Here is a 12,241-nt window from a genome sequence, read left to right on the forward strand (position 1 = left end):
ATCCCAAAAGAAATCTTACTGCGTTCATCATGGTCAGAACAAAAGTGGTCATCTGTCTATCTGTGTCGCTTGGAAACGTCCTCCTCATCTGATCATAAAGCGCCTGGTCGATGAAGACGGCTGTCTCGATTATTGTCGGAGATTTAGATGCTGTGGATCTTCGTTCTCTGGTTCTGTTTTCAGCCGAGGTTTCATTCATTTCGGAGGCGAGAGTTTCATTTAGGGCTTCAGGTACTGGCTCTGTTTTCATTGTCGAGTTTTTAAGAGAAATTTGATTGTGCTTTCGCAGAGCTGTTGAAAAAGAATAATACTTATTATTAATTTTTTATTGAATAGTTATATTTAAGAAATCCTCACTTTAATTATATTTAGTTTTGGTTTCGGAAAAATAATCACTTTATGAAAACCAATTGTTTATAAATATTATCCCAATTAATCTGAAGTAATGTAACTATGATTTTTTTAACGAATTCAAAAATTCTTCTTTTTATTTTTTCTTTACTGGATGACAATTTAGTAGTATTGCTTTTCATCTGCCCTTTAATTATCTAGTTAAAGTATATTCTATGCACGAAAAAATATTTATGCACGAAAAAACATATTAAAAACATGGCAACAATGTAGTATATATAGGGTGGTTATAAAATCTTTCTCTGATAATAAAAAAAGCTATTACAAAAGAACAAAAAAAATGAATATAATACTGTAAATGTTTTTTTTTTTTTTTTTTTTTTTTTTTTGGAATAGTGTCTTTTTTTTTACTTCAATAGTTATCACAACTGTTGAAAATATAATGATTTTGGATTTGAATGTTATCAAAATGACGTCAACGAAGGAAGAGTTCAACATGTTCTTTGGTTTCATGAGTCCAAATCGGCTATTACTATTCAATGACGATTTTGGGAACACATAATGACAAAGTGATTGCAAAGCCAGTTGAAGATATTGGTGCATTCAGAATTAGAATCACAGATGTCATGTATGATGAGATCACCGAAATGTTGGATAATGCTTGGTGATAAATAGAATATCGCTTTGACATTTTTCGAACTACCAAAGGTATTTACTCTGAAATTTACTGCTGCAAAAGATTTTATTACAAACGTTATAAACGTCTATAAAGTATATTGAAACAACTGCACGCCAATTTAAAGCAGTTTTTTTAATAATAGTTTTCCTTTTTTTTTTGAGGGAGAAACTTTGAGTAATGAGTTAAAAATATGCAGCAAATCGGAACAAAACATTTTGTAATTATTTCAGTACTGAAATTCAAGTTTAAGGAGAATCAATTGTCCCTGAAAATCTATGTAAAATTTCCGCCACCTCTTTGTAAAATTTAATTCATTTTTCCTTGAATTGCGTACTTTGTTCGTTAGATTAACTCATTCTGTATTATTAGCGGTTCGGTCAAAACCTATCATATTTTTTTAAATACATCTCTCAATAGTCATAGTATAAGTCTAGTTTTCTGTTTTTTATCAATTTTTAAAGAATACAAGCTATCCTTGCTGTCTTTGAGAGGTCTGGGAATTTTTTTTTATCATTAAAAGAAGAGCTCAGATGTTTCAGTATTCTGAGGCGCTTATATGTCTGAAGATTGATTAAGCTTTATACTTAAACTAATAAAGCAACGCGCGACTTAGCAATGTGTTTAGCTATGGCTCAAAAGATTGTTGAAGTTTTCCACCAAATGAAACTAAAATATAGATCAGTTTCTATGAAGGTTCTCTAAGCGGATAATCTAGATTTTCATATTTAATCAATGTCAGTTTTTATCTCATTTGCTCTGTGTTGAATGTACGAAAAGATGATTCCCCAATTCTCGTTAATAGGAACTTTTTATTCATGAATTCTGCTAGATATGATAGACCTATTGACATTAGAACCATCACCATCATTTTTTCATGTTCAGATTAATACCATGGAAAGGAATGGAAGAACACATTAATAAAAGCACTTTTCCCTGTTGATCATTTTTTTATATTGTTACGAGTTTGTAATAGTTTTTTTTAATGTAGGATGCATTATCATTGCTAAAATTAGAGATTTACAGATGGATGCTTGGTCAATAATCCACAATTCTGAAGATTCTAGAAAATACAAGAATTATGCCAATATATCTATTAGCATGTAAGATACTGAGATTCTTCTAAAACATTCAATGCTCTTTCAGAAAACCTATATAAACGCGAAAAGCTAAAACCAGCCAGTAAGTGAATTCTCTCCTCCAAATTTTGATCGTAGAGAAAGGTGACTAGTTGTTTCAGCTGAATTTTTTTTTTTCTATTTAGCCCTTGTTATCTGCTTTTGTTATTGGCATCTACAAGTGTTTATCTTTGTGTACGTCTCGACTGAGTTTTTATTACCTGCATTTCGTGTTTTTCGAGCTTTAACAGTTTTCTAGTTTGTCGAATTTCTTGCACCGCACATTACAATATACTGCGATAAAACTGGATTACTTACCTAAAATCACTACTCATTGCAATAAATCATGTACTTACCATGAGGACAGAATGTGTCTGGTGAGATTTCCCTTCTTACAACTATATGAGGTTTTTCATATTTATTGTTTTTCATTCGTTGTTTCAGATGTTCTGGCAAAGGATGAATAACATAGGATGCGGCAGGTGTCTGAATGTAACCTCTCTGCAAGAAAAAGCAATTAGAATGTAGAATACGTTTTGCATATGAATCAACCAATTGAAAATATCAACCAGAAGTTCATCACAATGAATTTGCTGTCATGACATATTTGAATTTTCAGTTTCGATTATATTAGTCTTCAATCTAGAATTAACACGGCGGCTATTTTTGAAAGATACTCATAATAACTCAGGCATGACAAAGATGACAATGAATTGGCATCCAACTCTCCGAACAGCCACTTCATACCAGCAGGTGAATGTTTGATCCTTGACGTCATATTTAATGTGCTCAAAGTTCACAAATTGAATGTATCTTTAATGAAACCGGGTTTCGAATTAGAATTATTCGGTTCCAAAGCCGAAACCTTGGCATTATGTCACGCATGCACAAAAATCGGTTCAAAGCTCAATTCAAATGACATATTAAAATATATACCAATAATTTTATGGTGAAATATAAGTGGCTATAGAGATGAAGTTTAATTTTCAAAAATTAATTTATACGTAAGGTTAACATGAGCTGCAACCGAAGAGATATTATATGAATAGTTAAATTAATCAAACAAGTGACATAATTCGGTAAAAATTAATTTCAAGTTTAAAAATTGTTATTAGCTCAGACAAAAAATTAAATAATTATTTAAAATATTAATATATAGTTATTTTATTTATTTTTTTAATCGATGATTTCATTAATTAATTTCTTTTCTTCGAATGTTTTTATACGGTATGATTTAATTAATTAAAAATAAAACTCGTAAAGTAGATTTTGTAATGCAATAGTAAAATTTTCATCGTCATTGTTGGCAGTTTATTGTGAATGAGAAATAATAATAATAATAATAAATATTAAGATTAATAATGTTCCGCATATAAAAGAATATTGTTTTCAGTACAAAAGTAAGCTAAGTAGGGTAAGAAAGTTTTATTCTTATCAGTTAATAAACGTTTAAGTGGCAATAAAACTTTTTAATCATAAGTGTTTAATGTATCAGATACACGAAAGTTTTTATTTTTTTATGAGAGAAAAAAAAAGAAGACAAAAATGGATAATACAAAACTGAAAAAGTTTGAATAACAATTAAATTTATTTGAAAATTTAAATGAATAAAAAACCGAATAGAAAAATGAATGTGATAAGGGAAAACGTCATTTTTAAAATTAAAAATGTCGTCAAAAATTATTTTTTGTAACCTATTTTTTAAAATAATATATCGTCAATAAACAAGCAATGAATAATCTCAATAGTTAAAACAAAGATAATTAAATAAAAAAGTAATAACTTGAAAAATTGTTTCAATAAATTTCTAGAAAAAGTTTAATAAATGAAGATCATATTTTACTTTAAATACAAAAATTGTACAAAAAAATTTCGAAACGTCACTACAATTTAATAAAGATTAGAATAATGCAATTAAAAACACATTGTACAATCCAGTAACGATTAGAATAATTTAGCCAAAACACACAGTATAATCCAATAACAATCCGAATAATTCAGCCAAAGCATATAGTACAATTATATTTTAAGAAGTGAAAATAAATGAAGATTTATTTTTTCATTTTTCTATTTTAATTGAATGCACTGAAAGGTGTAAAAACATGCAAATTAAAGAATTATTTACTTACAATCCCTGATATTGACACATAACAATTCAGAAGCAAAATCAATTTATTACTATTTTTAATTTTGACTTCGAATTCAATAAGATTTGTTGATATTGACGATATTTTAGCATTACCCTCAGAAAAAAATTTAATTAATAACTAATTCGAATTAAACAAGTTTAAGTAGTCAAAAACAAATAATCTAAGTTACTTACAACGCCATCACATAATGCAATAGCCGCGGAGCTGTCTTTGTGTTCAACGGATTTCCCATGGTAGAAACAAGAATCCTTTTGTTCCGATTTCTTCGGTTTCAGAAGCGACGTGCTCAGAGATGGGTTCCTCCATAAGTCTAAATAAAATTTCTCTCCTAGAGAATTAAGGTGAAGTTGAAGTTTCCTCCTATTCTTGTAATTTTCTGTTTTATTTGAATTTTGGAGGTGTAATATAGGTGATTCTATAATTTCTATATGAGAAAAATCTGCAAAAAAAAAAAAAAAAAAAAAAAAAACTTTTATTTTTAATTTTTTTTTTATAAAACTAAGCTAAAAATTTAAATCTTATCTGGATAAATTTTGATTAATTATGAAAATAGAAAATTCATATTAAGAATTCGCTTTTTCCATAAATAATTTCAAAAAAGAAAAACATATAAAATATATACTAATAATAAAGATGAATGTACTCTTGTCTGTGTTTGCTATATTGATGCTCTACAGGTTAGATCGTTTGATCTAGAACTACCAAATTTCGTGAATGCATACTTTGTAGAAATATGTAGCTCGGAGCGAATATTTTTGAAATGTTAATTAGTTTAAAATTAAGCCAAATTTTGAAATTTTCCTACCATAACTTCGAAAATATTATAGCATAAAAAAAAGATTTTAGTTCAATCTTAAAATTCAAAAAATTACGATAAATAAAATTCGCTGAACATGCAAAATTTCATAATAAGTAATACTCTAGGAATTTTTTGAACATTCAACATTTTCTTTCTCGTTCTCTTTCATCCACAAGTGATATATTTAAACGAAAAGCGAAGTTTGTTGCGTTAGATGTCAGGGCAAAATATTATTGCAAATAATATTACATCAAAATATTATATTCAATTGCTATAGCTTTGTATTAGTTCAAGAAAAGAAATCTTCACGAAAGAACGCATATATAATAATTTCTGTTAGAGAGCGTCTATAGCCATGCGCAACTCCACTTCCGATCACATCAGTTAAGTATTATAGGGTGTAGTCAATACAGGAGACTATACCCATCTGGGTACAGCTTATTTCCCATTTTAATGCAAACAATGCAATTTAATTGATGGAAGTACTCTATACAACTATACTATCTTGTTTATTGATACTTTATTCGTTTTATTATATGCTCTTAAATTTAATTATACGCTTGGCACAGTATAGCCAACACACAGCTCTTGTACCAATAAACTCCAAACCAAAACTAAAAACAATATCTTATTCATTGTTGTTTAAGGAATCTGGAAATAGATATAATATATTTTGAAGGATTGAAATTTATTTCAAATGTTCCTTCACATTACCAAGAATGTCAACGTTGCAAAATTATCAAAGTCAAAAATGAAGACGGGAGATAAATTCAATACAATATTATTCAAATCGAAGACTTATATTCTTCATAGAATGCTAGAAAAACTACTGAACTTATTTATACAAAATAACAAGTACTTATTTATTTATGCTTTTTTTAGGTGAAAAACTCAAGGAGCCTATGAATATATATCTTAATACCTAAATAAATGAAAAAAATTATTAAGATCAGAAAAATTATCATGTAAAAAGTATCCATGACATAAAAGCATGTCAAAAAAGCAAGATAATTACTTTTCTATTAATCAATCCTAATTGTCAAAATATCATTAAGTTGAAATGGTGGTAAAAAATTAAAATATATAAAATCTATCAATAAAAATCTTATTTGAATAAAATAATTTAAAAAATACTTATTTTGCATATATTTTAACCTTTTTATTTAAATCGCGGCGTTAAGCCTATATTTCGAAATGAGCTATTGGAAGAGTGCTACTGAGAAAATCTGCTTTCAAGTAAAATATATCCATTAAATTTAAATGAAAAAAAATCCCTTTTATTACCTTAACTCAGATAATATAAATCGAACAAAAAAGGCGAAATTTCAACACAAATTAAGTTTGTGATTATTATTTATAATTCATTGATGCAATTGAAAATTACAAAATAAATTAGCTTACCCTATTTGATCAACTCAGTCAATTGAATACTTATGTATGTATACATCATTTATAATTTTGCATTTTTAATTAGTTTTAAATAATTTAATATTCAAATAATAAAATAGTTCATTTAATTATATTTTCATATTTCAATGTAATTTTAATAAAACAAATGCAATTTTTAAAATTTATTAATTGTAATTAAAAATTAATGGTTAAATAACAATATTTAATTATTTTCGACATGTATTTATATTAATTTCTGAAAATTCAAATAAAAAATGCAAAAAAAAAGCTCACATGGTCTAATATTTAATCTGAACCTTTATATAGTTATATTTAGTTGAAAATCGTCAATTGCACATTAAAAAGAAATATCTGTTGCCGAAAACTGTCGCTGATTGCCAGACGGTCAACTCATCAAGAATATAGCCATTAACTCGACCAATCCTTTGTTCTGCACCGACTGGACTCATCAAACTCCGAAAAAAGTTTACCGACAGGAAATCAGCAACAAGATATCATTTGGCGGCGTTCGTGTCATTAGAATCACAAAAAGGGTGGGGGTGACGGCTGTTATGAAAGAATGTCACAGTTTGACCGTGCGAACTGACAGAAGTTTTGACCCGCATGACACAAGAACGGATGCCATAAAGTTCGAAAGTGGGACAGGGGTCTAGGGCGCCAAGTGGTTTCTCCCAGCGCAATAGGCCATGAAATCCGGTGAGTGCTCGCACATGCAAATAGCGTCCTTTATGTCTATATAGCATCGGTCCCGAACAGTTAGGAATAAGGTATGGGTCAGAACTACAATTAACGATTTCTATAAATATGGATTTATTGCAACTGTTTCATAATGAATGCCCAGTCGTTCCCCCCCCCCCCCCATCAAACAAAGGATTGGATTTCATATCAAAATGATGTTTGTGCCCTATGAATATACTATTTTGTTTAATATATACAAGTTTTTGTTCGATATTTTGAATGTACGACAATATCAGGAAGATATTGTAAAAATGTTAAGCATTTTATGCTAGGTTAGACAATGGAAATACTAGCAGAATTTCCACATACTTTCAAAAATTGTTTGTTCGTAATTTTCCATCAGGAAAGACAATCAAACGTTCTCTAAAAGGAATTTATCTTTTAGACAGAATAATTTCGAAGCTATACGGAGGCTGCTTGAACAGCAATCAGATGATTAAGATGATTCTTGATCAGCAATTTCCGTTCCAAACGGCAGTAAAAGAGCATTCAAACCTGCTGGATTAATGTCTATTAGATCTACGTTTTGATCAGCGGTTAGGTGATGAAGACGATTAGGGAATCCCCTTTTCAGAACTACACATTTAGAAGAAGAAGCACTTTCGATTTCATTGGATTTAACGTTCATTAATTTCGAATTTTTGCTGATATCGAGCCTACGACGAATTCCCGAAGCACAAACAATGCTACTAAACTATTGCGACTTACTCGAATCAAGAGAGGGAAGCATTTTCCATTATAATTTTGAAGAATTCTCCGATTTATACAATCCATGCTTTTCTGGATTTCATTCTAAATTAACCAAATTCGGTGACCAACTTATTCGTATAGAGTATCGATTTTCCTGGCTGTTAAACAATTAATATGAAATGAATTAGTTTAACATTTGATTTTGTTATTCGATGAGACTGATAAATATGAATAAAAGGGAATCAATATACGGCAAATTACTGCAGGCAAATCAAAAGGTGTATTTACTACGAAATAAAAAAAACACCTTTCTCCGTTCACTTCCAAAGTGATTATTTTATTCTTGATTTTAACATGGGCAAACGGGCGCAATTAAGTGATTTGATGGAACAGTGGAATGTCATCATGACAGTGAAAATGTTACAAATTATGTATCAATTCTAATGTTAGAGAACTGTTGAAATGAATGAAGAATTTCTGAGGATATAAAACTAGTATCATTTAAAAGCTAATTATTCAGTTTCAAGGTATTCAGGTTATCAGGTATTCAATTTTTTGGGAGGTAAGCAAAAACATGCCTAATTTTTAATTAACTTTGCCTAATTTTTAATTAACATGCCTAATTTTTAATTAATTTTGGACAGTTGACAGAGAGCTTTTTTCTTGTTTTGAAGAAAAAGTGTGCCAATTTTCATTAAAACTGACAAAACTCTAGATTTGCATTAAATATTTCCAAACAAACATTTATCATTCATATAGATTTAAGCATTCATTTATTTATCTATTCCAAAAATGATGGTTTATAGTCAACTACCTTTGGCAGCACGATATGTATATTACTTAAAAACAGCTTTAAACAGCGTTTGCTGGGACAAGTTTTATGTTAATTGAAACTTTTTGTAAATATCTGAAATAATATAAATGGTCGAAGCCTTATGAAGAAAATATCAAGCCACAATATAGCAGCTCCGGCCTGCACAAGAACTATATCCTCACATGGTCGGCAGCTGGCAATCTAGTTGTACATATCTAATATATAATTCATATGTTGTTGCCACTTATGGCACTTGCACAAGCCAACTGATAAAGTCAGCGATTTAAGCCGAGTTTGTGCAGGAGCTTCTGAGAGTAAAGGCTCCTGAGACTTCAGCAGAGGGTAGAAATCTGATTTTTAACTCATATGAAGATGTCACTCACACGTTCGCTTGTACAACCTCTTTTTACAGAAGAGCTCTTTCACACACCTCACTGATAGAACACAGATAAAGAACAACCATGTCCAAACCAGGACTCCAATCCGAGACACCTAGATAACGGAGAAGAAGCGCTACACCTAGTCCAGGACACCGGCTATGATTCGTATCTCTACTAATAATAAAAACGAATATGCGCATGCACATCGGTTAGCACTCAAGAAGCTCAAACCGTTGGATTCAAAGTTACTAAATTTAGTGGCCGTATAATTTGGAAGGTGGGGTTATGCACTTGAGAATGATTACTTGTAGTTTAATTAGAATTTTAATAAATTAAAAATTAAGTAAAATGTTGGTATTTTACATTGAATGATTTCTGAAATAACTTTAAACAAAAATATTTTCCCATTTCTTTAAAGTTCAAAAAATTATCTTTTAAATAATTTATTTAAATTTCGTCCAGTATTTTATCTAATTTTAATAAATTTTCAAAAATGCTTTATGCATTATTTACAATAATATTTTTCATTGTTGCAATTGAATTCAAAACGTTCCCATTTTTAATACAAACATTTCATTGTGTGTTTCTCTTCCACTGTTGGAAGAAAAATAAATATCCTTGAAAATTTTTCCTTTTAGCATTTCATCTTTTTTCAGGTAATATGCAAAACAAGTTTTCTATGATAGTAAAGATATTAAAAAATACAGCCATTAAGCTCAAATATTATAGTTGCCTATCTTTAAACCTTTTGTACTTTAATTCCGTTCGTCTGAATTTTTGCTTAAAATGTTCAGCGGCAGCTTAATTTTATTATTTTTTCATCAGGAGAATTTATGTAATTAACAGTTTGGACAAGTTCAGACAACTAAAAAACGTAGGATAATTGTCTATCACAATTTGAAATTTAAAAATTTCTTTTTAAAATTAACCACGAATATCAAATTATACATAAAATATTCAATTAAAATTAAATAAAATCAATATTTTGGCGAAAAACTGTTTAACGAAGGAGGCTAGTAATATAACAGTACTGGGAGAAATCTAGTAGTTTTAATGTTTGTAGGAATATAAAACTATTTTTAAAACTTTGGACAATTTATTGTAAACTAGAATTCACTATATCAATTGTAAAAGAGTTTTTTTTTTCAATGTAGATTTTCCAAATTTCTCAAAAGTAAGGAATCAAGCCATCTGGACCCAGTAGCAGATTATATTTCGAGACTTGATTACATCAAATCATTCAAACTGCATTTACGCCAAGTGTGTTATTAAACGTCGGAGTCAAACATGTGAATGAAGAAGAGCTGTTAAAATTACAAGATTTAATATTTTTATCATGTAATTTTATGATTGTTGAAAATTATAAGACCCGACACAATATAGACCTTGTGTGGCTAGCAATTAGTCTTATTTAAATAATAGAATCCTTTAAAAAATGAATTCAATTTAATCTTGGAAGAGAAAAAAGCATGAAAAATATGAGATAATTATGCAATATATTGTTTTTTATAGATGAAAAGAAAATTAACAGAGCATAGAAGTTTAATGCAATTTTTTGAATTTTCCAATTAATATGATACGTGACCATAAAAAAATATCATTATACAACCATTTGATAAAAAATATTAATTATCGTTTTTTCGGCAATTCTAAATAACTAATAGTGACATAAAATCTTCACGTTGTACAGGAAAAAAGCCTTTGACATTCAAAAAATTTATAAAACATGCAAAGCTAAAAAATAATTTATCAAGTGCGACTCAAGTAAAATGTTATTCGAATATAAATAAAATATAATAATATTAATGAATATATGACATTAATCAAAAAATAAAATGGTTATAAAATGTATGATAAATGTACGCATTATTCAAAATGTAAATAAAGTTTATGATATAAATGAAAAAAATCTGCCAGTGTCCTGGCATAGAGGTAGCGCGTCTTTCCCGTGATCTGGGCGTCCTGGGTTCGAGTCCCGGTTTGGGTATGATTGTTCTTCCGTTGTTCTATATGTGAGATGTGTGAATGTGCCTTCCTGTAAAAAGCGATTGTGCAAGCGAATGAGTGATGCGTGAGTAGCAAAGTCGTACTCTTGGCCCTAGTTGGCACTACTATAAAAGCAAGAGACGCTCCCCCACCGGTTTAAAATCGCTGTCTTCGTAACAGCGGGATTGCCTAAGGCAAGTGCCGTAAGAAATAACAACTTGAAAAAATCTCAAAGTGTTTTGTAACGCCTTTGATATAAGTAAACGTTGAAAAAAACATTAAAAGAACTTTCAGAAATTTTATAAAACATTTGCATGTAAAAATATTTAGATTTGTAAAGAATAAGTGATGTATTCAAAATTTAGGTGAAGAAATAAAAATTTTGTCACTCATAGAATTATTATTTTCCACCAGTTAATATATATATATATATATATATATATATATATATACTGAGCTAAATCCAATTCCATGCTAAAACTTACCAATTCTTTTTACAAAAACGTAAGAACAGAAACACAAATACAAGGATAGTATACTTCTTCCGCATTAAATTTTGAAACGATTGCTTTAGTTCTGATTAAAGCAATTGAAAGAAGTAAAGAAAATGGAACAAGAAAAAGAGAAAACAATGTCAAAGAAACGATGGAAATTGCTTACAACTTTTTCAATGCGAAGATCATAGGCGCGTTTCTCTCCTATTGTGAGTTAATGGGCAAAAAGGCAATATCTAAGAAGGAGGAATAGAAAAACCCAGTTGAATGCTAGAATCAGAGCAGAAATGGCGAGATTACTTTTGATGTCTTCAAATTGGTACTGGATTTCGTAATATTCGTCTTTTCTCTTTTTTTTATTATAGAATTCATTTGAAAACTCTGTAACGACTTCTTAAAGCAAGCTTTTATTTAAAAAAAAAATGAAATAATGTTATTCCGTGCAAACATTCATTTAGTTCCCAAAAATTAATTTAGAGAAATTAAATTACTGAAGAGAATAAAAAAAATAGTATTACTTTCTTTCCTACGTTCCCATATACGAAGTAAAGAAAGCAAAAATATTGCAATAGCAAAAAAAAAAAAAAAAAAAAATCCGTAATTGAGATTTTAAAGAATTTCTCCTTTTCAGATTT

General features: G+C 29.1%; 1 protein-coding gene across 1 annotated transcript in view; it reads right to left on the minus strand.

Moving 5' to 3' along the window:
* LOC129975508 (A disintegrin and metalloproteinase with thrombospondin motifs 18-like) overlaps positions 1 to 12,241 on the minus strand; it is an 81,754-nt gene that overhangs the window by 33,533 nt on the left and 35,980 nt on the right. Inside the window, exons 3-5 of the mRNA XM_056088570.1 lie at positions 4,469 to 4,734; positions 2,502 to 2,646; positions 20 to 291 (exon numbers count right to left, since the gene is read on the minus strand). Of these exons, the coding sequence (XP_055944545.1) occupies positions 20 to 291; positions 2,502 to 2,646; positions 4,469 to 4,734 (683 nt within the window). The remainder of the gene's footprint in view (positions 1 to 19; positions 292 to 2,501; positions 2,647 to 4,468; positions 4,735 to 12,241) is intronic.

Source organism: Argiope bruennichi, chromosome 7 (assembly GCF_947563725.1).
Source record: "Argiope bruennichi chromosome 7, qqArgBrue1.1, whole genome shotgun sequence".
Taxonomy (NCBI): domain Eukaryota; kingdom Metazoa; phylum Arthropoda; class Arachnida; order Araneae; family Araneidae; genus Argiope; species Argiope bruennichi.